The sequence below is a fragment of the Telmatherina bonti genome (genome assembly GCF_933228915.1).
Source record: "Telmatherina bonti genome assembly, chromosome: 10".
In the NCBI taxonomy this organism is placed as follows: Eukaryota; Metazoa; Chordata; class Actinopteri; order Atheriniformes; family Telmatherinidae; genus Telmatherina; species Telmatherina bonti.
Window position 1 is genome coordinate 25378809 of NC_136628.1, and position 21126 is coordinate 25399934.

At 39.0% G+C, this 21126-nt stretch overlaps 2 protein-coding genes across 5 annotated transcripts; both read right to left on the minus strand.

Moving 5' to 3' along the window:
- Positions 1 to 1172: 1172 nt before the first annotated feature.
- On the minus strand, positions 1173 to 3766 carry plp1b (proteolipid protein 1b; the record flags this gene model as incomplete). Its single annotated transcript, XM_079248076.1, has 7 exons — positions 3691 to 3766; positions 3119 to 3305; positions 2854 to 3010; positions 2413 to 2590; positions 2066 to 2139; positions 1808 to 1873; positions 1173 to 1244 (listed from the first exon to the last, which is right to left on the minus strand). Exons 1-7 carry the CDS (start codon positions 3728 to 3730, stop codon positions 1173 to 1175), a joined length of 774 nt encoding a protein of 257 aa, XP_079104202.1. The 5' UTR covers positions 3731 to 3766.
- Positions 3767 to 9882: 6116 nt separating this feature from the next.
- Positions 9883 to 19171, minus strand: LOC306761916 (neuroligin-3-like; the record flags this gene model as incomplete). 4 transcript variants are annotated; one of them, XM_079248245.1, is made up of 6 exons in its annotated part: positions 9883 to 10675; positions 12443 to 13232; positions 15014 to 15199; positions 16038 to 16187; positions 17040 to 17099; positions 18691 to 19171. In XM_079248245.1, 6 exons carry the CDS (start codon positions 19169 to 19171, stop codon positions 9883 to 9885), a joined length of 2460 nt encoding a protein of 819 aa, XP_079104371.1. The 4 variants fall into 4 exon arrangements, with proteins under 4 accessions (XP_079104371.1, XP_079104374.1, XP_079104373.1 ...); XM_079248248.1 differs by lacking the exon at positions 17040 to 17099; XM_079248247.1 differs by lacking the exon at positions 17040 to 17099 and having other exon boundaries at positions 16038 to 16213; positions 18678 to 19171.
- Positions 19172 to 21126: the final 1955 nt, after the last annotated feature.

The following is a 21126-nucleotide window of genomic DNA, read 5'->3' on the forward strand; positions in this document are numbered from 1 at the left end:
TACATCATATTCGATATGAGACTTTATGTATAATCCTGGCTGTCATTGCATATTTTAATGCTACGCATGTTTTTGCAGTGTGGTGTTTGTGCTAAGACCCTGGGAGATTTGCAGACCTTTATGTTCCTGCATGACAAAGTGATCCACTGTGATGTCTGCTTTTCCAAGACTCTCAACATTTGAAACCTATCTGGGACAAATATGTATTTAGAGGGCATTTAACGCATACTATGAATGATGAGCTATGTGGACTGAGAACTTCACCACTATTGCTTAAACTCTGTGTTGTTTTTCTGAAATTGTTTCCTCTCAGAAAGGGATGACATACAGCATAATCATGTTTAAGAATTGTGTAATTATAATAGTTGGCAACAGAGATGATCACATATGCTTAATTATAACACTTCACAATCAGCATCAGTTATTTTAGTACAATACTGTGAATGACTTCAATAAAAATGACAAAGATTTACATATTTTAATAAGCCTTAATTACAAGCAAGCACACACAAGTCTAATCAGTTTGAGATCAGTCGTTGAAGTACCAAGTCTCCAGTAAAATATTCTAAGTAGTAACCACTTTCTTATGGGTTGTGAAAGAACATATAGTAAATGTGTTGTGAAATTAAAAGCTGCAAGGGAAACTGTGGTACATTCAAATTCATGTGCTTTAGTTTCACAATGTTGATCTGCAGAAATGGTGACAACGAAGCAGCAGCAAAACCATATTCAGAACCAATATGTGCATCAGTAAACACTGAATAGTGTGCACAGTTATGATTTGCAAAGCAAGCTGTCATTGCTCTTAATTATTCATGAAACGTCATACATCACAACGAGCACCAGTGAAGCCTCACAAAAAGGATAAAATAAGAGATACACCCTGCAAAAGGGAAATGAACAACAAAGCTAAGAGAATCATCTGAGAGGATGACTTGTGGAGCAGGCCAAAGCTCATTACCAGGTGTGAATTATCTTCATCCCTCTGTCTGTTGTTCATACATAATAGTAATGGGAAACAATTGACACAGAAAGGAACAAAAAAAAAAACCAAACAAACAGATAATCCCAGTTCAAAAAGGTGCTGCTTTATGGAAGAGCAGAATTTAAATCAAGTGTTGCATATGTTGACTGTCCATCTCATAGCCAGACGATGGTGATGAATGGGACACTTAGCGAATTCCTTTTCTGCCCAGGAACCGCAACACTGCATAGTTGTAGGTGGTGGCAACCAGATACAGGAACTGCAAAGGCAGAAATAAATGGAGGAGGGATGAAATGAGATAAAAATAATATGAATCTCCACTGACATTATACAGCATCTGCCAAAAAGACCATGTATAATCATTCTGCTCAACAATAATTGAGAACAAAGAAACAACCAAACAAAACAGTTCAAAGAACACAGTTATGCAAATATGGTTTGGATTTAAAATCATCCAAATGTGAAATTTGGCAATTTATTTGTTCAAGACAAATAAGCTAACAAGTGATTTGCCTTTTACATCCACAGTGCTGAAACATGCTGATAGTTTGTCAGCTAAATCACATACATAATATATGTAGACAGCAGCAGTAGGAATAATTTTTAAGTCTAAAATAGGTCCCCTGAAAACATGGTGTTCAGGCTAAAAGCGGCCCTTTTTACATTTCAAGATGTTCTGACATGCTCAAACTGAATTTCTATCTTTTATTCCTCCTTATTTTAATAACACAGACATTCAGATATTCATCTTTGAATCATTTCTTTCATTCACACAAACAGGCTTAAACAAATAGAACTTGTACAAAGTGAACAATCACTCACCAGTGCCAAGAGAGTGATCCCTGCTCCAGCAAATGCAGCTATGTACAAGTCATAGGTGACATAGAACTGTAAAACATAACAAATCCAAGTCAGTTTTAATCTATAATTAAAGAATTAAAGTCATTCATTGGTGAAAAAGACTCACTCTCATACAGCGCACATATAAACTATACAAAGTAAATTTTAACATCATTTGATAAACATTTATTTTATTGCGATTTTGTAATGTTTTGAAAACACACAAATTTATATACTCACTTCACTGGCTTTGCAAATAGATGCCAATGACATTCCACAGACCTTGCCTGGCATTGCATTCCAAGGAAGAAGCCCTTAAATCAACACACAACATATGTGAGTGAACTCTTGGTAAAGTCGAATCGTGAGTCCTTATGAATCAAACAAGTTCCTTTTTATGTGCAAAATACCAGTGAAATAGTAGTGGAGAAATTACAATTAAGTTGTAGATATTCCTGTCATTTCACGTTAAATTCAGCCGTCAATTTTGCAGCCACTCCCCACTGATTAATTCATTGCTCTCACAAGGACACATTAACATTTTCATCAGGGGGGACATTCGGTCAATCATCATAAGAACAACCCACCATACTGCCTGGCGTCCATGCAAATCCAGCCGTGCTGATTAATGCTGGGAGTAGTTTCAGCCAGGATGTTGATGTTGTGGCAGGTCTGCTCCATGTTGAACAAGAAGAAGACTGGAATGGCAGTGAAGGCAAACACTGCCAGCCAGATGAAGGCCAAGATATATGTCACTATGATGAACTGAAAAAAAGCAGAGAGGTTACAGACTTGTAGCCTAGGTGCTCAGGTGTCAGTGTGATGAATGTGGTGTCATTCAATGAGATATCAGCCATTAATGATGTTTCTGGATAAAAATCTTAGAAACAAAGAACAATTCATTGAGCTTCGGAGCAAAATGCAGGCCAGCACGTAGCATCTGAGGAGTGACTTTACGTCATGTTTCCCCTCCTTCTTTATCTCCTCCCCTCCTCCCCCCCCCCACCTCTCCCACCCATGCTCTTTACCGTCAAGCTGAGGCAGCGGCCACACTGGGTGCTCCTGAATTCACCGAAGGTCTGCTTGACCGCGCTCGTTGTGTAGAAGCCCTCGGCCAGCAGCAGGATACCATAGAGGAAGAAAAATGATGCCAGACCATAGATCACGTACTGGAAGTATTTGATACTGGGATAGTCACAGGAAGAAGTCAGTCAAACAGTGAATTGAAGTAATTCCTCAAAGAAAATAGATTTTTTAAAAAGCTGCTGAATGTATGGAAAAAAAATCACTCACAAAGAGGCCATGACCACATAGTCCTGCACATTGCGGGCAAAGTAAGTCTCGACGAGAACTTCGGTCTGGGCCAGCGCTTCGTGCCCACAGCCACAAAATAACGCCATGCCAGCATAGCACAGCAAGGTGGCCACCAGGGATGGATAGGGCACTGCCCCAATGCACCGGATACAGCAATCATAACAACCTGAGGGGGCATAATATATCAGCACACAGGCGGCACACACCGCACAAATAACCACACAGCACATTTATGCCACCGGAGGGGGTTCTTTCACCCTGTGGGGGAGCTATGAAAAAGGCCTCGGTCTGTCTGCAGATCCATGAGCATACACCCAAAACCCCACCAAAAGGCAAGAAAGCAACAACAACAACAAAAAGAAGATAGCAGTGACAAACAAGAGTTCAAGCAGCGATTCCCAATAATGCGTCCAAATAAAAGCAGCCACCACTTCACTGACTTCACAACAATCTCATGCAACTCTTCCAGGGTAAGTGGCGGTGTTGAAGCAGGTAGCAAGTATCCAAAGTGTTAATAAATGCATTGCCAGAAATGGGATAGAAGAAAGCACCTAAGGCTTTGCAAAGCCAAGGCTGCCTGACCGGAAACATTTGCTGCCTCAGATGGTGTACTCCACAACGAGAAAGATCCCAGTGCCAAGCAGTGGCTGTACAGTGCTGCCTACAGGGTATCGCTACTGTACAGTAAGTCTCTATGCTGATTTCATTCGTATGTGAAAGCTCTTCTGCTTGTGCCAACTCCTCACAGCTTAGCTCTTACTAAATCTGGTCCAGCCCTCTTTCTCCAGCAGTCACAGGCGTCACCAGGCCAGTTAGGGATGGTGGTGAAAAACTGGCTTCAGGGGCCCTGAAGAAAGAGCTTCTCTTTGTGGCTGCAGATACAATATCTATTGTGTTTGCAGCGATCGGGAGGAACAAAGGGCAGTGATGTAAAACAAACAAAGACCATCGTGCCAGAATGCACAAATGCACATACATATAATGTACTATGTGGTGGTGGAGGGGGTCACCGGGACCGTCTCACCACTGGCAATGTCTCTACTCAGACCATCCTGCATCCACAGCTGGCTGGGACTGGTACCAGGGCACTGGTTGTCAACGCTGGTGGGGGCTATGTTCAAGAGTTCAAAGAGCGAGTGGAAGCATTATGAATGGAGGGAGGCAAACTTGAGTATTACCATAACAACAACAACCACCTTTAAAATGACACTTTTGCAGACTCTGAAATTCTCAGATGTCTTAAAGTACCTTGTTATTAATTTCAATGTTTCAGTCAGTGTCTGCTTGTGAAGAGAGACGCCAAGTTAAGCAAACTGCCTGCTAAGTATAAATAGAAAAGGCAGGAAGACTGATAGTCCCAAAAATAATAGTGCTTGCAGACACCCACTCTTCAACTGTGCCCTGTTGCAGCTGTGGTTGTAGTGAAAGAGAGAAAAATCCCACCGTTGCTTGTTTGAGTTCTCTGCAAAAGCACAAATGCTTCTGCAGTAGTTTCAAGATAATTAATAAATAGTTCAAAAATGTTTTTTAAAAAATCGTGTACCAGTAAGCACACAGGTTTTTTTTGTCAGAATAAAAGGGGTTTGCAGATTTTGATTAGCTCCACAGTTCTCATGGAAATTTGCTAATTTCTGCCCATGACACATGTGGGAGCATCTGACCTCTTTCACATGAGTGACCTGGCATGGCCTTGGCATGATGGGAGTTGCTGCCCATTCCCTTTCAGCCACTCTGGTTCTAGTTCAGATCATGGCCAAAAGAGGTTAGAGTAGGCAATGAGGACTTCATTCCTCATCATATGTGATGTTACCAAAGAAATTTTCAGAAACCATCTTTGTATTAAATATTGTTATATGTCAGAGGTAAGAGCAAAAGGTGAATACGTTGTAAATTAGTGAGTTAGGCTCACCTAAAAAAAAAGCCATTCATATATCAAAACACAGAATCAATTTGCATCAAACTCTACCCACAGTGCAAGAGGGCAACATGATGTCTCAGAAAGGAAATGATATATTAAAAAGCAGTTGTAGTGAGTTATTGAAATCCACATTTTTACATATCACATTAATAAGAAATGATAAGCGTTATTAAATATTCTGTGCACTCACCCATGTCCAGAAAAAAGTGTGGGGATATTGAGGTTTAGCTGGGTGGCTTTGTGACTCTGATATGAGGATATGAGAAGTTATTCCCCTCCACTCCTATATGAATCTGACTCGTGCTTTTGTCTCATCAACAATAGATAGACCACATCTCCCCGAGTCACATCTTAAAGTCACAAAGTCCCATTTCAGCTGCCAGTCATTATTTATGTAGCCACTGGGTTCTGCACTGGGGGGCAAGGAGAAGGCCAAAATCCCAACCTTAACTGTTCACTGATTTCTGATGGAATATACAGCATTTTATTTGTTCTGACCAACACCTCCTCTCTCAAGATGTTTTTTTACACTTCAGTATGTATGTATTTAAATAAAAATGTCAGTATTTCCATGCACACTACACACACACACACAGTCTGTAAATCTCAAAGCTTTAACAGTTTTATATATTTCACCCAATCTAAATGAAGTAATAGCTCAAATTTAGAACATTCTTCTACAACTGTAAAAATGAATAAGTAAATAAATAAAATAAAAAAGATAAATGAACAACTTACCTAGTTAAAAATGACTTGAAAATGTTTGATTTTGACCCACTTTAAACAGATCCATATTCAGTTTTTGTTCACACTGTTGTGCAGGCGGCATTATTTATATTTCAAAGGTTTGTGTGTTTATTGTCAGTGAACTTGTGTTTGCTAAATGTTCCATGCCATGCCAGATGTCGGCGCCACATAGACAGTCTGATGCTCTCTAAAGCAGCATCTTCAGAAACACAGGGATAAAAAGTATGTTGAGACAAAAGAGTGAAATAAATCGAAATGCCTGAGACTGACATTGATGAAGTTGACTAACAACGGTGACATTGATGGTTGGATCCAGCTGCTGTCCTCCTCCCCCCCCTCCCTCATGTTTGACCCAGTTGATGTCAAAACTGGGTTCATGACAAAGAAGCCAGTGTGGAGCAAGAGAAAACACCGTGCTATCTTTCTATTTTTTTTTCTTGAGAAAAAGCCTTGATCATCTTTTTAATTCACAATTTTAATCTGAAAATACGCAATAGAGATTTAAAGAACCCCCAGAAACATTTCCATTGCAATGCATTTAATGGAATTCAGTTGTAATAAAATACTTTTTTTTTTTTTTTACAAACCTACTCTTCATGAGGCACCATCATTTACTAAGACTGCTACAAATGCTTTACCGTTTGATCACCTCATCAGTTCCTTCAGAAATTAGACTCTCATGGGGACCGATCTGTTGTTGAACATAAATTAACTCCTCTTTTGATGGTGTGCTAAAAAACAATACATTCTGGTTTCCATTCTGTAGCCTTTTATCTCTTTAAAAAACCAAGAGCGATGAAAGATCAAGTAATTAGTATGTAGAAAGGATTAATGAAACACACTGGAAGTGAAGTGCAGAGGAATGACGCCTTTGAAATCTCTGAGAAAACCCTGCAAAAGAAAAACAGACGGACCGGAAGCATTAATTAACCTCCGTGCAATATATAAGCGCGTGGGATGGTTGTCGGCTTTACTTGCAAGATGTAAATAAGTAATAATGTTGACAATCAAAGGATTAGGTGGGAGGAAAAGTTTCAGAGGTTTGCTAGCTTGGGTGACATGAAAAGAGAATTTGTGAATAGGTCTCACACTGCAGAAACAGATCTAGATGTTGGTCAGTGATATGAGTAGCTCAGATGATATATTGTTAGATAGCAATTAACAGGACTGCATTACAGTCTAGTTAATCCTCAAACTGATGATGAACAAAATTCCAGTACACTCTAAACTTTCATCTAAGTTGCCAATTCTGTGAAGTTGCTTATATCAATACATATTTCGCATAATTGAACTGAGAAAATTCCTTCAGTACATCAGGATCAGCCCTATGTACAGGACTGTGATTATACCGTTAAGGAAATCAATGCAATGCAGTATTTGACTGTGTACGCAGGACGCATATGACAAACAATACTGTGTGAGTCACTTTTGCAGCAGTTTGATGTGTGGCAGATACATTTGTCAATATTTGCTTACTGAACATTGCAATTTGCACGTGTTTATGCAGTGGAAGAAGAGAAAGAGGTCAGCCTAAAATATCCGCACCCTCTCTTTTCCCTGTTATTGCAGCGAGTGTTATGTTATCCTGTGACTAAACAGCCAAACAGCTGACAGACATACAAATAAGTGCCTGTGGACTTGGCGGCAATAACCTCCTGTGCTGAGGGTTGAACATATTTGTTTTAATGCATGATGAGGTGAGAATAAGCAAGATTGTTTGCAGCCTGTGGGAAAAGCAAACATTCACACACTTTCAAAGAGAAACGTTCATGATTACCGTAGTTTATGTATGTCCAGGCTGTCAGACTAGGCATCATGAAGCTGATGTACGTCTAGTCTGATAGCCTGACTTGTGCAGACTGCCACAGAAGCAGCACATTGCATTTACATCATATTAAATTTTGGAAAGGTAGCTTACAGTAGCTAACATAAGCCAGGATAAGCTACTGAACAACGGAGGGTGCAGTGATGAAACCCTCCCAACTTGTCACGTCCTCCACTTGGTCAAGAACATCTACTGTCAGTTATTGATACACTGATAACTGGGCATTAAAAGTACTTGGTTGAGCTTTAAGGAAACATCATGGTTAATGCATTTAGAGGCATTTCTATAACAAGCTTTGACAAGAGTTTGCACTTAGCCATGACAGCTTTTTCTATAAACTCTGTTACAAAACTCTAGATATGAAATACAATGCTTTGGGGTCACCCTTTGCACACAAAACTGATGCATCAAGTTCCAGATTGAATGAGTAAAGGTGGGGAAAGGTTCGAACAGCCCCCAGTCAAGATTGCATTGATCTCAACTAACTCCATCTTATGACTTTATTTTATCTACAGTATTCTGCTGATACTGCTACAGCATTGTTAGACTTGCCATGGGCAATGTACCTCTGATCAAGAATTTATACAACAGACACAGAAATGCTATCTCATTTAGGAAACTCAGCAAAAAAAAAAGTTTAGTTGGAAACGCAGGTGTATTAAAGTTCTGGTGATTCATGTAGCATTTAAGTACCAGCCTCAAGCAGATGAGGAACAAGCAGGTAACAGAAGTGCACTAATGACACTTCTTTCTAATGCCACCCTTCCATATTTTCAATCTGGCACTTTTCTTTAGTTTTATTTTAAATAAACAATCTCTTATCCCTTTTTTTTCTTACCATCAGCTTCATCACCACAGGAAGTGCTAAATCAGCAGGTTTCCTTTAAGTTTCATCTGAAGCAACACATTTTAGTTGTATATTTTACACATTTGTGACTTAGTTGTTACATGCAATGAACATATAATGTGAGATCAAATTATTGAGGTCTAACAAGCCTCATCTTTAGTTCCAAAAATCTTTTAATAGCCATTTCATTTAGATTAAACAATATTATGATAGATTCAAAGGAATAAAATCCCAAAGTTTGATGTCCGCCATGTCCATTCAGTAAAAGTTGACCCCTGGCTATAACTTGTAAGCATCCAAACTATTGCAAGAAGGAGCAACGTTCTGTAAGGTTCGTGAAACTCCCTTTTAAGTGTGAGTAAATGAATTGATATACATAGAGTTACAATGTAATTATAGTCACCTCTCCGAAGACCTTACAGTGTTCATAAACAAACACCAAATAAAACATCAGTGTAATCTGTACAAACAAGCCAAGCCAAAAGAACTATGAGTTAGTTAGATTAGGAAAACACATTTTAAGCATTTTTTATAGTGAAGCAGAAGTCATAGTTCTACAGTGTATTTAGCAAAAAATTAGAAGCACATAATGCTAAAATATAGCAAGGATACTTAAGTAGACTACAATAAATTACACAACACTACATACGTAAAACTGAAAGGTTATTTTTTTTAAAAGAATGCCTAATTTACATTTTGTATCAGCTTTTGGCACATCCACGCAGTCACACACCCACACAATCCCACACTCACCCACATACAAGTGCTATATTTGCACTACCAGATAGAAAGATTTTGGATAAGTTGGACACGTTTATATTGTGTGACCTGTGTTGAAGTAAAATTTCCATCCACTCCTGTAGAGACTCCACAGTAATTCCTTATGTTAGCGATGTACAAAGCATTTTAAAGTAATTACAGTAAAAATACTTCTTCATAATAAGCAATGTAGTATGAGAAATGTGTATAAAATAGCTCGATAATCAATAATAATAATGCTTTTCTGCTTTTTCCAGAACTCATCTTTGTCCACCATCACTTGTATTGTCACTTTGTTCCATGAGAGCAAAATAGATATCACAGAGTAATAAAAAGCTTCCCATACAAATCCAGCTGTATAAACATTATACTAAGTTCTTCCAAGATTAAGTTCCAAAAAAGCCAAACTGGAAAATGAAATGCACTTTTTCTTTTTCTTTTTTTCTGCCTTTGAAAATGATTATTATAAAATGACTCTGCAGTTAAACTTCCTATTATGAGAGCGCAAAGGCAGGATGTTGGTGGTTGGACACCTTGGATTAGACAGAACAAACATATTCAATCCTATTTTACCTACACATTGTAAATACAGCTTTACATTTTGTATTTCACATAAGTCACTTTTTCCATCTCCACCTCCTATGAGGCTATACTCGAGTGGTTGAGTGGGTGCTGGGCAGGCCTGCAGAGCTGTAGCCGGCAGGGAAGGTGCTGTATGGACTCATGTTGGAGAGGCCCATTAAGGAGTTGGGGATCATGGTTATGTTGTTGGGGGTCATCAGAGGGATGTCATCAGGAGAGCGGCGCTGACTGAGAGAGAAGCTTGGGGAGACGTGGAGAGGATTATGAAGGGTCTCACATGGACTCCTTTGCTGGGATGACAGGGTCTCATCCACTGTGTTGGTGTGGCCTGCATTGTTGCCTTTGCTTTCACGCTGGGGACTGGGCTGCTGGCAGGTTTCCTGGCGACTGCGCTTGTCCTTGCGGTAGTACAGGGCCGCGAAGGCCAAGACGTTGAGGAAGAGCAGCGAAGCTCCTACGGCAATGGTGACGCTCAGCTCGGTGGAGTAATCTCTGGGGTTTGGCATGATCAGTGGACCCATCTCTTTTTTGCCCTCACCTTCACTGTGGGCAGTCGATACAGGAGGGCGCCCAGTGCTGCCGGACCTCTTACCATTGGCCTGGGTAGGATCCATAGGGGTGACTTTGGTGGTTGTGGAGGAGTAATGGAACATATCATTGAGGTTGTAGAGATGAGGTACCAAGTGCTTCCAGAAGGCCACTTTGGTGGCACGGTAGTGGTCACGGATGCGAGGCTTCAGGCCAATGTGCAAGTAGAGTTGGTCATAGGGGTCATACTTAGACCAAGCTACCTCTTCAAAGCGGTTGGCCTTGGTGTGGATGAACTTTGTGTCCTGTGGCACTGGCTTGTTTGGATCCCTATAAAGACATCATAAAAGTCTTGAGTCATAAAAGGCAAATTTGTGAGGAAAACGTTTAGTAAAGAATACATAAATATTGTAAATAAAAACAGAAAATGAATTTTGAGTTATAAGTTAATCATCTTGAAATTTTTATTGTATCATAATGTAAATTATTCTTAAAGAACAAAGACAATAAGACCAAAATGCTCTCCATTAAATAGCAATGAAGAGGTAGCAGAAGAACTTGAGTGCAAGAAAAAAAATATGGGTCAACACAATGTAATATCCCATTCTCTCCTCAAGAGCTCAGCATTTCTTCATTCCCTACACTGAAACAGCAGCCAACAGTGACCTGCGTTGTGCTTTTGCCTTCTGCTGGGGTCATCCTCTGTAAAAATATTCATTGCATTTGTGTGTTCACTGTGCGGGGGGACTCCAGGAATAGATCAGCAGTCCTCCAACACAGTGGAACTTGCTTCTGTGTCTCTTAGCTACAAAAAGACAGAGGGATCTTTCCAAAGAAGAGCATCAGATCTTCAGTATATTTCACTCTCAGCTAAATTTACACACTAAATATATAATATGATGTGCATTACAGTAAAAAAAAAGCATATAGTTCATATACAGTGTCCACCCAGGTGACAAATAAACAGAACATCTTTATGTCCACCACATAGGGTACGTGGTGGTTTTGTTATGGTGGTTTGGGTCCTGTTAGAGGGCAGGGTCACAGCAAATCAATACAAACATCAGGAATCTCCGTTTTTATATCATAAACATTACTGACTTGATTGGGTTTGCCTCTTCTAGGGGGATTTGCCAATTCATAGTTAATAAAATGATAATTGTGACATCAACTAACATGATCACCAGACCAGATGAGGGAATATCTTTCGGAAGAATGATGCAACACCCCCCCCCCTTCCTAGTTGACATCCAAAGACAGCAGATTTAAAGCTAAAGTGCTTTGAAAGGTTAACTTATTGAGTAATTTTTTCTTGAATTCATCACTGCTTTTTTTCTTTGCTAACAGTCCTGAGTGTCTATTACTCAAAGTCACAGATTTCAGTAAAGTTGGATTTGGTTTATAACCTGCCTTTTTTCTGTCTATGTAAAATTTCAGTTTGACACAGAGGGACTGCTTTAAAAATATATGTGAACTAAGCTGTAAGTTTTAGGACCCATCGCCTTCAGGGAATACGTCCAAAGTGATGAAACTTTGTTATGTGCATTAGAAAAGATTTTACAAAGACATAAACCTGCTACAGGCTGACATTTAAAACTACACAGTCCTCACTGGTTGAAAGGTACATTATATACTCAGAGTTGTTACTCATTAACTCCATACTGTCTGTTTTTTCGCATTTGGCATAATGCATGCAGTGTGTAAGTTCATAATAAGCCTAACATAAAGGTTTTTTTTTACATCGATAAGTCCAGAAACATAAAAACATGGGAAGCAGCCTAACTTAAAGAACAATGTTACAGTTTGCAGATTTAAATTAATTCACATAAATCAATGAAGACTGTGGCTCAGTTTTTCACGTGGGAGTTTCTGTGAACTAACAAAGGGAAAAATTAGAGGAATCTGACGGACGTGGTACTGGGAGTTCAGGCTACACTTAATTAGGAAGCCCTACTTAAGGCTGAATCCAAGACTGCAGCCATTTCCCAGCCGAGACGAGAATATGAAATTAGATATTGAATGTGGATTGTTCACAATGTTACAGTGAATAAATCACATTTGTGTACATTGTTGGTTGCTGAAGTTCCTGTTACTCACCCACTCTTTGCAAAGTTGGTCCAGTATGTCATAACCACAGCGCTGAGCATGATGTCATTCCTGGAGAAGTTACAGGGGAACAGATCTGTCGGGCCCACCATGGGGATGCCAAATACGTACGGTACCTCGTCTCCATGCGCTGAGTCTGACCACACAGGCTTCATAAGGCTCTGGCAGTGGTGATAGAAGGCGTAGAAATACGTAGGTGAACCGTAGCGGGCATGCAGGTCAGCTGTTACCACTGATGGCTCCACCCATTGGTGGTCAGTGAAGAGGGCAACCAGGGTCTTCCTTCTGGTCTCTGAGTTATCCTTGTCAGCCCAGTCTGTGTACATAAACTTAATAGTCTCCCTCAGGGTGTCCTTCCCTTCTGGATAGCCGTACAAACTGTCCACAAAGTCTGACACGGCAAAGTCAAAGTCGCTGCCTGACACACCGTCCTCCAGGTCCATCACATTCTCCACAAAGCGAAGTCCTTCACCCTGATTTACACCCAGCATTATGTCATAGTTAAGGAACTCGCCCTGTTCCATCAGGATCTCCGGGTCATCCGGGATGACGTCTCCATCGATGACAGGGCCGAAAGCCACACGGTAGCGGGCGGCCTGAATGTCTTGCTCTACAAGTTCCTTAGCACTTTTCTTCTGCAGGCACAAGACCATGTCCACTGTGTCCAACACGTTACAGCCGACCCTCTCAGCAAGCATGCGGGTGTATTTGACTGGCTGGTAGTTGACGGCCCAGCTTGATAGCGCAGAGCCACTTTGGATGATGGCTCGGTGGAACAGACCTGGGAAAGGAAACATTTAAACAAATATAACTATTAATAATTTGTACCGTTTATATAATGCCTCTAACAACTGAATCCAAGTCTTATAAGTAAGTAAAGCATATAAAAGCAAACAAAGCCAGGTGTGATGCTTGCAATTACTGGTCAGGAGAATAAAGTAGCACAAGTAGAGGAAATTAACTTCGCCTCTTTCTGTTGTGAATACAATGATAAAAAAATAAATAAATAAATAATAATAAAAAAATGTCTCTGCTGATCTTCTTATTTATTTAATGTGGTGTCTCTTGTATGCAGATCACCATGAGGGCATGTCAAACTAATGGTCAATTTGCAACACTGTTTCAGTGAGGAGAAGTCTACATTTTCTGTTGCCATTCATTCACAAAGCCCCCTGTAATTGAGGAGTCGTTAATACGGTGTGTCTAACAAGCTGTGTAGTTTACACAGATTGCTGATGTCAACGATACAGTGAAGGGTGTGAGCAGAGAGCTGAATATGCAGTAACCCTGATCCTTCAATGTTGCTACCGTAAACAAGCTGCTCTTTGTTTACATGCAATGCATCTCCTCTACGTCTCGAGGGGTTTCTCTATCGACCACCTGAATATGACATGACATATGTTTTAGAAACAAAAATGACAAATTAATAGAGAAATATTATCTTGAGGTGAAAGCACGATGGTCAGGGGAAAAAAATAGTGCAGCGGCATTGCCACTTTCACCCTTTTTTTGCTGCCTTTTATTAAAATTTTTCAGTGCAGCAGCTAACTAGTCTACTTCAAAGACAGCTGGAGGTCTTTGTGCGTTCGCTGTAGCCGAGTGAGGGCATTCAATACAAAGCTTACAAAGGACAGCTGCTGCAGCCTCCCAGGCATGAGTGAAAGCAAAATTTCTGCCCTTCTTGTGATTTTGTCCAGCATCAATGTGAGAACCAGAGGAACAGCAAAGCAAAGATAGGAGGTTCAATTCCCAGTGGGGCACCCAGAGTCGAACACACATCTTAAGTCCCCGTTGGGTCAGGTTTTTTGAAAGGAGCTTGTTCAAATGTTAACAACTATTTGGGGAATTTAAAACCCCCGATCGCTGGATTAAAATATATTATAGAGGTATTTCAGTAGGATTAAAGCTGATCTAAATACTTGTTCTAAATATATACAAGGCATGAAAGTGGAAAATTCTGGTCTGAAACGCATAACTTTTTATTTAAAAAAAAATGAAGCATCAGTTTTTCTTTCTATCCTTGTTTTTTTTTTTTTTTTAAACAAAAAATATTTCAAGAAAGCAGACATTTTTTCCAAATTTTCCCCATCTTCCTTTCAAAAGCATTTTTATTCAAGGTTTTTTATTTATTTTAAATTTAGCAGATCCTTAAATATGGGTAAACAACTCTGAGTCAGAGATTCATTTAGCATGTTTAAAAAAACATGATGGTCACAGGTTCACAGGTTCACCTGATGACATGCTGAGAACTTTATAATGCCAGCAGGCTTCTTTAAGAACTTCACATTTTAAGAGGCAGAGCTTTTTGTCTGATTAGACTGAGAAGAGGGGAGCAAAAACAATCACTGCCTTAACAAGTACCCCCTTTACTCTGCCCCCATATCATAACACTTCATCTTCCTGCCAGACCAGGTGAAGCTACACCAAGCAATGAATAAAATCCTACCATGAGAAATACAATTAATAAAAATAAGTTTGAGAAAACAAAATATTGCATCTTACGTTCACACTTACACAAAGCTAACTTAAATAAGAAAAAAAAAGCCCTTTGTATATTCTTACCCTCTGAGTGGTGCGACAGTGTTAGTAGACTGACGCAGGAAGCACCGATCCCAGATCCAAAGACCGTGATGCGACCTGGGTCTCCTCCAAAGTAACCTATGTTTTTACTTATCCAGCGGAGAGCTTGAATCTGATCCAGGAGGCCATAGTTCCCTTTTGCTGCTTGGTCACCAGTACTGAGGAAGCCTAATATATACAAAGAGACACCAGAACTAGAGGTACAGTGAAGCACTACGGTATATGTCACAGCTTTGATGTTTCGCTGTAGCCCAGCAAGGATTCTGAGGGAACTAACACCATTCCCCCTTAGGTGTAAATATTCCTTTACTCTCTCACACAGTGCTTTACTTCTTTAACCAACGCCTTGTAAAGGTCCCTGAGCTGTGGTTCCCCATAGGAACCAATCAGGGCTCCACTCATTAAACCCGAACCATTTAAAAGGCACAAAGAAATTTCTTCAAATGAATATCTTAACCCGATGCAGAGGTCATTTGGGTTCTTACAATTCATCGTATTACTTATTCCCCATTCTACTCTCATCTAAATGCCATACTGTTTTGAATGTTAAGCAGTGTAAACAAAAAACCCTTGACCTTGCGAATCTGTATGAATGTGGCAGCCTTCTGTGCTGTATTTAAATCACTTTACTTTCATGAATGGCAAATGCTGATAAACTTCTACAGACTAGATAAATACATCTAAAAGAAGATGAAGTGGACATTAAAGAAGATGTTGTGCAACAAGGACAAGGCTTGATAAGAATTTGCATAGCATTTTCTTCATAAGGCACCATAGAAAGCGATGCCATGTACAAAGACATGTTCACCTTACCCAGATCTCACTTAGCTGGATTTGATCATGCTGTGCTTTTTGTCTCTCAACCTTTTCATTTCCCCCTTTTATTTATTTCCTTTTCCAGTTTCTACAGCACAGAAGTGAAAGTGCTTTATTCTCTCAAATTAAATGCAGCCAGATACCCTCTAATAAATACCAATAAAAGTTACCACACAGACTGTGCCATCACCTAATATTCCAATTCTGTAGTTGAGTGTGACGACAACGACATTCCCGTAGCTGGCCAAAATGCTGCCATCCATCATGTTGCCAGTGCCCTCCATGTATGAGCCTCCATGGATATAAACCATCACAGGTCTTGCTTCTGAGTCCCTTATATCTGCAACATTAACACACATGCACATGCTAAACAAACAACTGGAGTTAAAACAGAAATGCGATAAAGACTTAATAGAGTACGCTTGTATAAACTTTATATCTCAGCTGCTCAGTATGAAGTATGAGAGAGAACTGCTTAGAAAATGTGTTTAGAAGCAAGCCGGGATGGTTGGCCCGTGGTTTGAAAGCTGTAGTGACAATCAGAAAATGCATGGTAAATACTCTCTGACAGGGGTTATGAAAATAATCAACAGTTATTATGGTGTGTAGAAGTGCTGGGCCAAGCATAGCTGCGCTCTGCATCATGTCTAAAGTTCCCTGGAATAGACAGAGCGAGGAAAAAAAACCAAAACAGATTCTGTGGATTTGACTTTGATCTCAGCTGAGAAGAGATGTGAAACTTTACATTTCAGTGGATATTATGCATGCACAAGCATAAGCATTTTTGGAACTGTTCAGTATAGAATTGAGTCAAAAGGAATGTTAAAGCTATGGTAAATGTTAAAGCTCTCATACTAAACTGAGCTCTAGCGATCTGGTAATTTGAGGAAAAACTGAAACAGCAACTATTAATAACTTGTTTTTGGGCTGATTTAATGCCTTTGTTAAAAGTTGTCCATAAGAAGTAACTTAAAGGCAGGCAACTGCATAATGCAATCCCTGGATCAATGTGCATTTCTATGGCAGAGATGTAGCACTTATGCAATTAATAATCAGATAATAGCATTTTTTTTTGTTTCACTGAAATAAAAATAGCCCCACAGGAGCTTGATTAAGAAAAAAAACTGAACTGAAACACTTCATTAGACCGAAAGAATCCATGCATCAAGACTTTGAGCTCTTTAAAAAATACCTTCAGATATATGAGTCTCAGCATGTGAGAAAGCCGCCCCCTTTTTCTTGTGTTGGCTCCCTGGGGTTCACATATGGAAAAAAAAGAAGTACAGAATTCAAAAAGGCATGGTAGATTTGATTGTGCCTCCTCTGAATATACTGCCTAATTAACCTGGGAGAGTTAGAGAAAGAGAGATCCAGATCTCTCTCTTCTGAAAGGTAAATGAACATATGTAGATATACAGCACAACTTTGACTTGATATATAATGTTAATATACCATTAAATTAGAATTTGAAATTGACACACATCTAAATATCCACAACTGAACATATCCCCTAACTGTGATTGGAGAAATACATTTTCACGGTTTATAATATTTGTCTTCTCTCCTGTCAATTTTTGTTTTGGCAAAACACTGCAGTTTACTGAAAAAAAAAAAGATTGTTTATTAATAAATAATTAACTTTGAAGGCTTCACATAAAGATAAGAGTAAATAGTGGAAATAAAAAAAACCCCATGTTTTATAATTTGGTAAAGGACTGCTGAAAATAAGTGGAAATGAAAACAACATCAGCAAACAGATAACTATAACACAAAACGGCTGCGGTGCATTTTTGAAATTTTGAAAAAAAGTACAGAATAAAAGGGTCATGTTAATGCCTTTTAAATAAAAATGTAAATGTGAAATTTCATTCACTTCTCTACGTATGATGTCTAACGGCAGTAGTCAAGCGAGGGGCTTTATAAAATGTGAACCATTTTGGACAGCTACCTCTCAGGCAGGCTGTTTATCTGTTGTTGCTATGCTACCAAAGTCTCAAAGAATGGCGTGTTACATTCACAAGCAGGACACTGTTATACTCTGAATGCTGAATGTGTTGTATTATATGGAACGATTGTTAGGTAAGCGATACACTATCGCATGTTTAATTAGAAGTCTTGAAGTAACCTCAATTAGGGAAATCTGTTAGTCATCACTAGATTAAGATACAATACAGCATTTTGTTAATCTACAGATTCATAGCAGACACACAGAATGCTCCCTTGTTGGTTCATTTCATAGCTCAAAAATAGGAGAGGATTCAGTATTTGATAGACAGTTGACTCCGGTGCCTCGCTAATTGGACCCCAACAGACCCACTATCTGAACAAAGCAGTGATTCAGTAATATAAAGAAATTTTAAGTCAAAATATGGAAATCTGACATTGCTTTCTCTAAAGATATCTTTAAAATGACTTTGACAGGAAAAAGGCTGCACATATTGCTTCAAAAGCTAAAAATGACTGATTTATTTTGATGGACATATGCTGCAATAATACCTGATCTTTTCAATAAATCACTTGATGTTTGTTAGTTGTTAAACAAGCACGTACCTCACTCATGTTTGTCTACGTAGCTCCAGTTGTGTCTAAGATTATTTATGCTGATTAACATTCAAAAACACATCAGCAACCATATATGTTTCTTTTTTATCAGTATGTAAGAAAGATGTGAGAAAATGGTGATATATTGGTTATTTTGGATGGTAAATCAGCCTTTTGTGGCAGCTCTAGCATGAACAATGGTCACATAGAGTTCATGAGGATGACAGAACAATGAGGGCTGCAGCAAGAGTAAGCAATGAGCATGGAAAATCAGTCCTGTTTAATTTACCATACCGACTCACCTTCTTCCGTCGGGGCATAGATGTTTAAATACAAACAGTCCTCACTCTGATTCTGGATGTATGTGGCTACTGTGTCCAGGTTATAGGTGAACCATATGGGCATCATGATTTCCGGCACCGTACTGTGGATATTCTGAGGGCACACAGGCATGAAGTGGGTAGCATTCTTGACACCTGACCAAGAGGAAGGCTGGTCTGGGGGCATGAAGCGCTTCTCCCCCACTGGCGGGGCAGCGTAAGGGACTCCAAGATACTGATCAACGGGCCTGAGGACTTCACTGGGCACTGGAACTCTGAGGCCTCGCAGTTTTCCAAACTGGGTGGTCACAGTTGGGTAAAATTTCTGGCTTGTTGCTTTGGTCAAGGACCAGCAGGAACATAATATCCACCAAAGAAGAGCACAGTGGGTGATGGTTGCAGTCCCTTGCTGATGGAGCAGGTGTGCAGGCAACAGATGGCCTCTAAATGTTGCCAGCCACATGGTCTGGGGAAGATAGTGCCCTTGCACAACACGAATGCACAATTTAGTGTCTGTTTAGTCCCTTTGCGCTAACCCTGTCAAACAAACATCACTCAATGCACTTTTAGAGCCAGCAACTATTAAACCCAGGTACACATAAGCCAGGTACAGATCACTTCCACTTCCTCTTTTCCTTGCAGTGTATGTAACTCTGTAAAAAAGCAGAAAACAAACAAACAAAACACAAGACCATTAATAAAATGAAAACAGAGAACATTTGATTGTCAGAAAATTCTGATCAAATATTAAATTAAAAATTAAAATAGGTGAAAAATATCATAGATATGAAATATTGAAAATTCAATACCAATAATGTACTCTTAACAACAGATGAGTAATGTAAAAAAAAAAAATAAAATAAAAAATCTAACGTTGTAAAACTGAAAGGATTTGGGGATTTCATCATACTATTAAAGGATTCATACAATTGAAAGAAATCTCTGTAAGCATGGGAAAAAACACAACTAAGACTTAATTCTCCTCTAACCGTAGTGTACTGGTGATGACAGACAAACTTAGCTCTGCAGTGGGCTCTGGAACATTTCTGAAAGCCATCATCAAACCCTTTTTCACACAAATGCAGGTTAAAATTTTATCATATGAAAGAAAACTAAATTAAACAAGATCCTGAAAACATGTTGCCTGGTCTAGGTACAAACTTCCTTCAAAATGGTTGGCCAAATAAAAAAGAAACACTAACCTATGGTCAAATAAGATTTGAAAAACTTTTCTGTAAATCAAGTATTTGTGTCCTCTGAGCTGAACAAGAAAGAAACTATCAGCATTTTATAAGAGCCTTGTATAAAAGCCAGCTACTGTGGTAGTAATGGGCTGTACCAGTGCTCATGGGATGGCTGCACATCTCATAAGGCACCATTAAAGCTGAGCAATATGTAAAGGTTATGACCATCTAGATGAGATCTTTCTGAGGAAAAGCCTCATTTATTTAAAAAAGACAATGCCAACACTTGATGCGCAAAAATGACAAAAACATGACTCAAAAGTGAAATATGCCAGTTTGCCTACCTGTGGTCTAGACTCGAGCCCTTTTACCATCTGGAAACATTTCATGCATTATACAAATAAAATATTGGAAAAGGAACCTCTGAGCTCCTGGGAAGCTGAAATCCTATATCAAACAGTAATGAAAGGATAATTTACATCCACATTAAATAAACTCCTCCGTCACAAAGCAGTTACTGTGTTGGTAAAAGAATGGGTGATAAACATTTATCTGTCAAGCGTGCTATAAGTAATTACAATGAATGTATCTATTTAAAAACACATGAATGCACTTTCAAAATTTGATATTATTTCTTTGTGCTTTTTTTTTTTTTTTTAAATTAAACACAGCATTTAAATTATTCACAAATAGTTGCGTTACGCTTTGGTAATATATTTTAGAATCATGACTCTTCTTATAAAACAGCAAAAACTGGCTATAATTGGTTCAGTCAGTTGGGTCAGTCTCTAAAACTTGATACACATATTAAGTTAGCTTGCTTATAAGCTTAAATGGATACATTTATGCAAATAGTGGTATAAATGACTCAATACTCTTTTTTTATGCAATGGCTGAGTATTGAGATAGCCTATCTGCTGTAAGGAAGCAAAAATATCTCAAGATAAATGGTGTTAATCGCTTATTTTGATGTTTTTTCCTCTGTAAAAGCAACAAAGTGAACAGCAAATTAAGAAAGAGAAATCTTTAATAGGCAAGGTTAAAGATTCAAATGATACACTCTGTGGGAATAAAAGTCTCTGACCTGTTTATGTTTTAGTTTTTCATTTCAAAAACACTGCATCATGAATAGATTATTTGCATCTTTTAGTCTTCCAGTGCATCTAAGCAGTGTTGTCAGTTACTGACATGAAGATGCATAATGGAAGTGTTGCACATTCCCAGAATAAACATG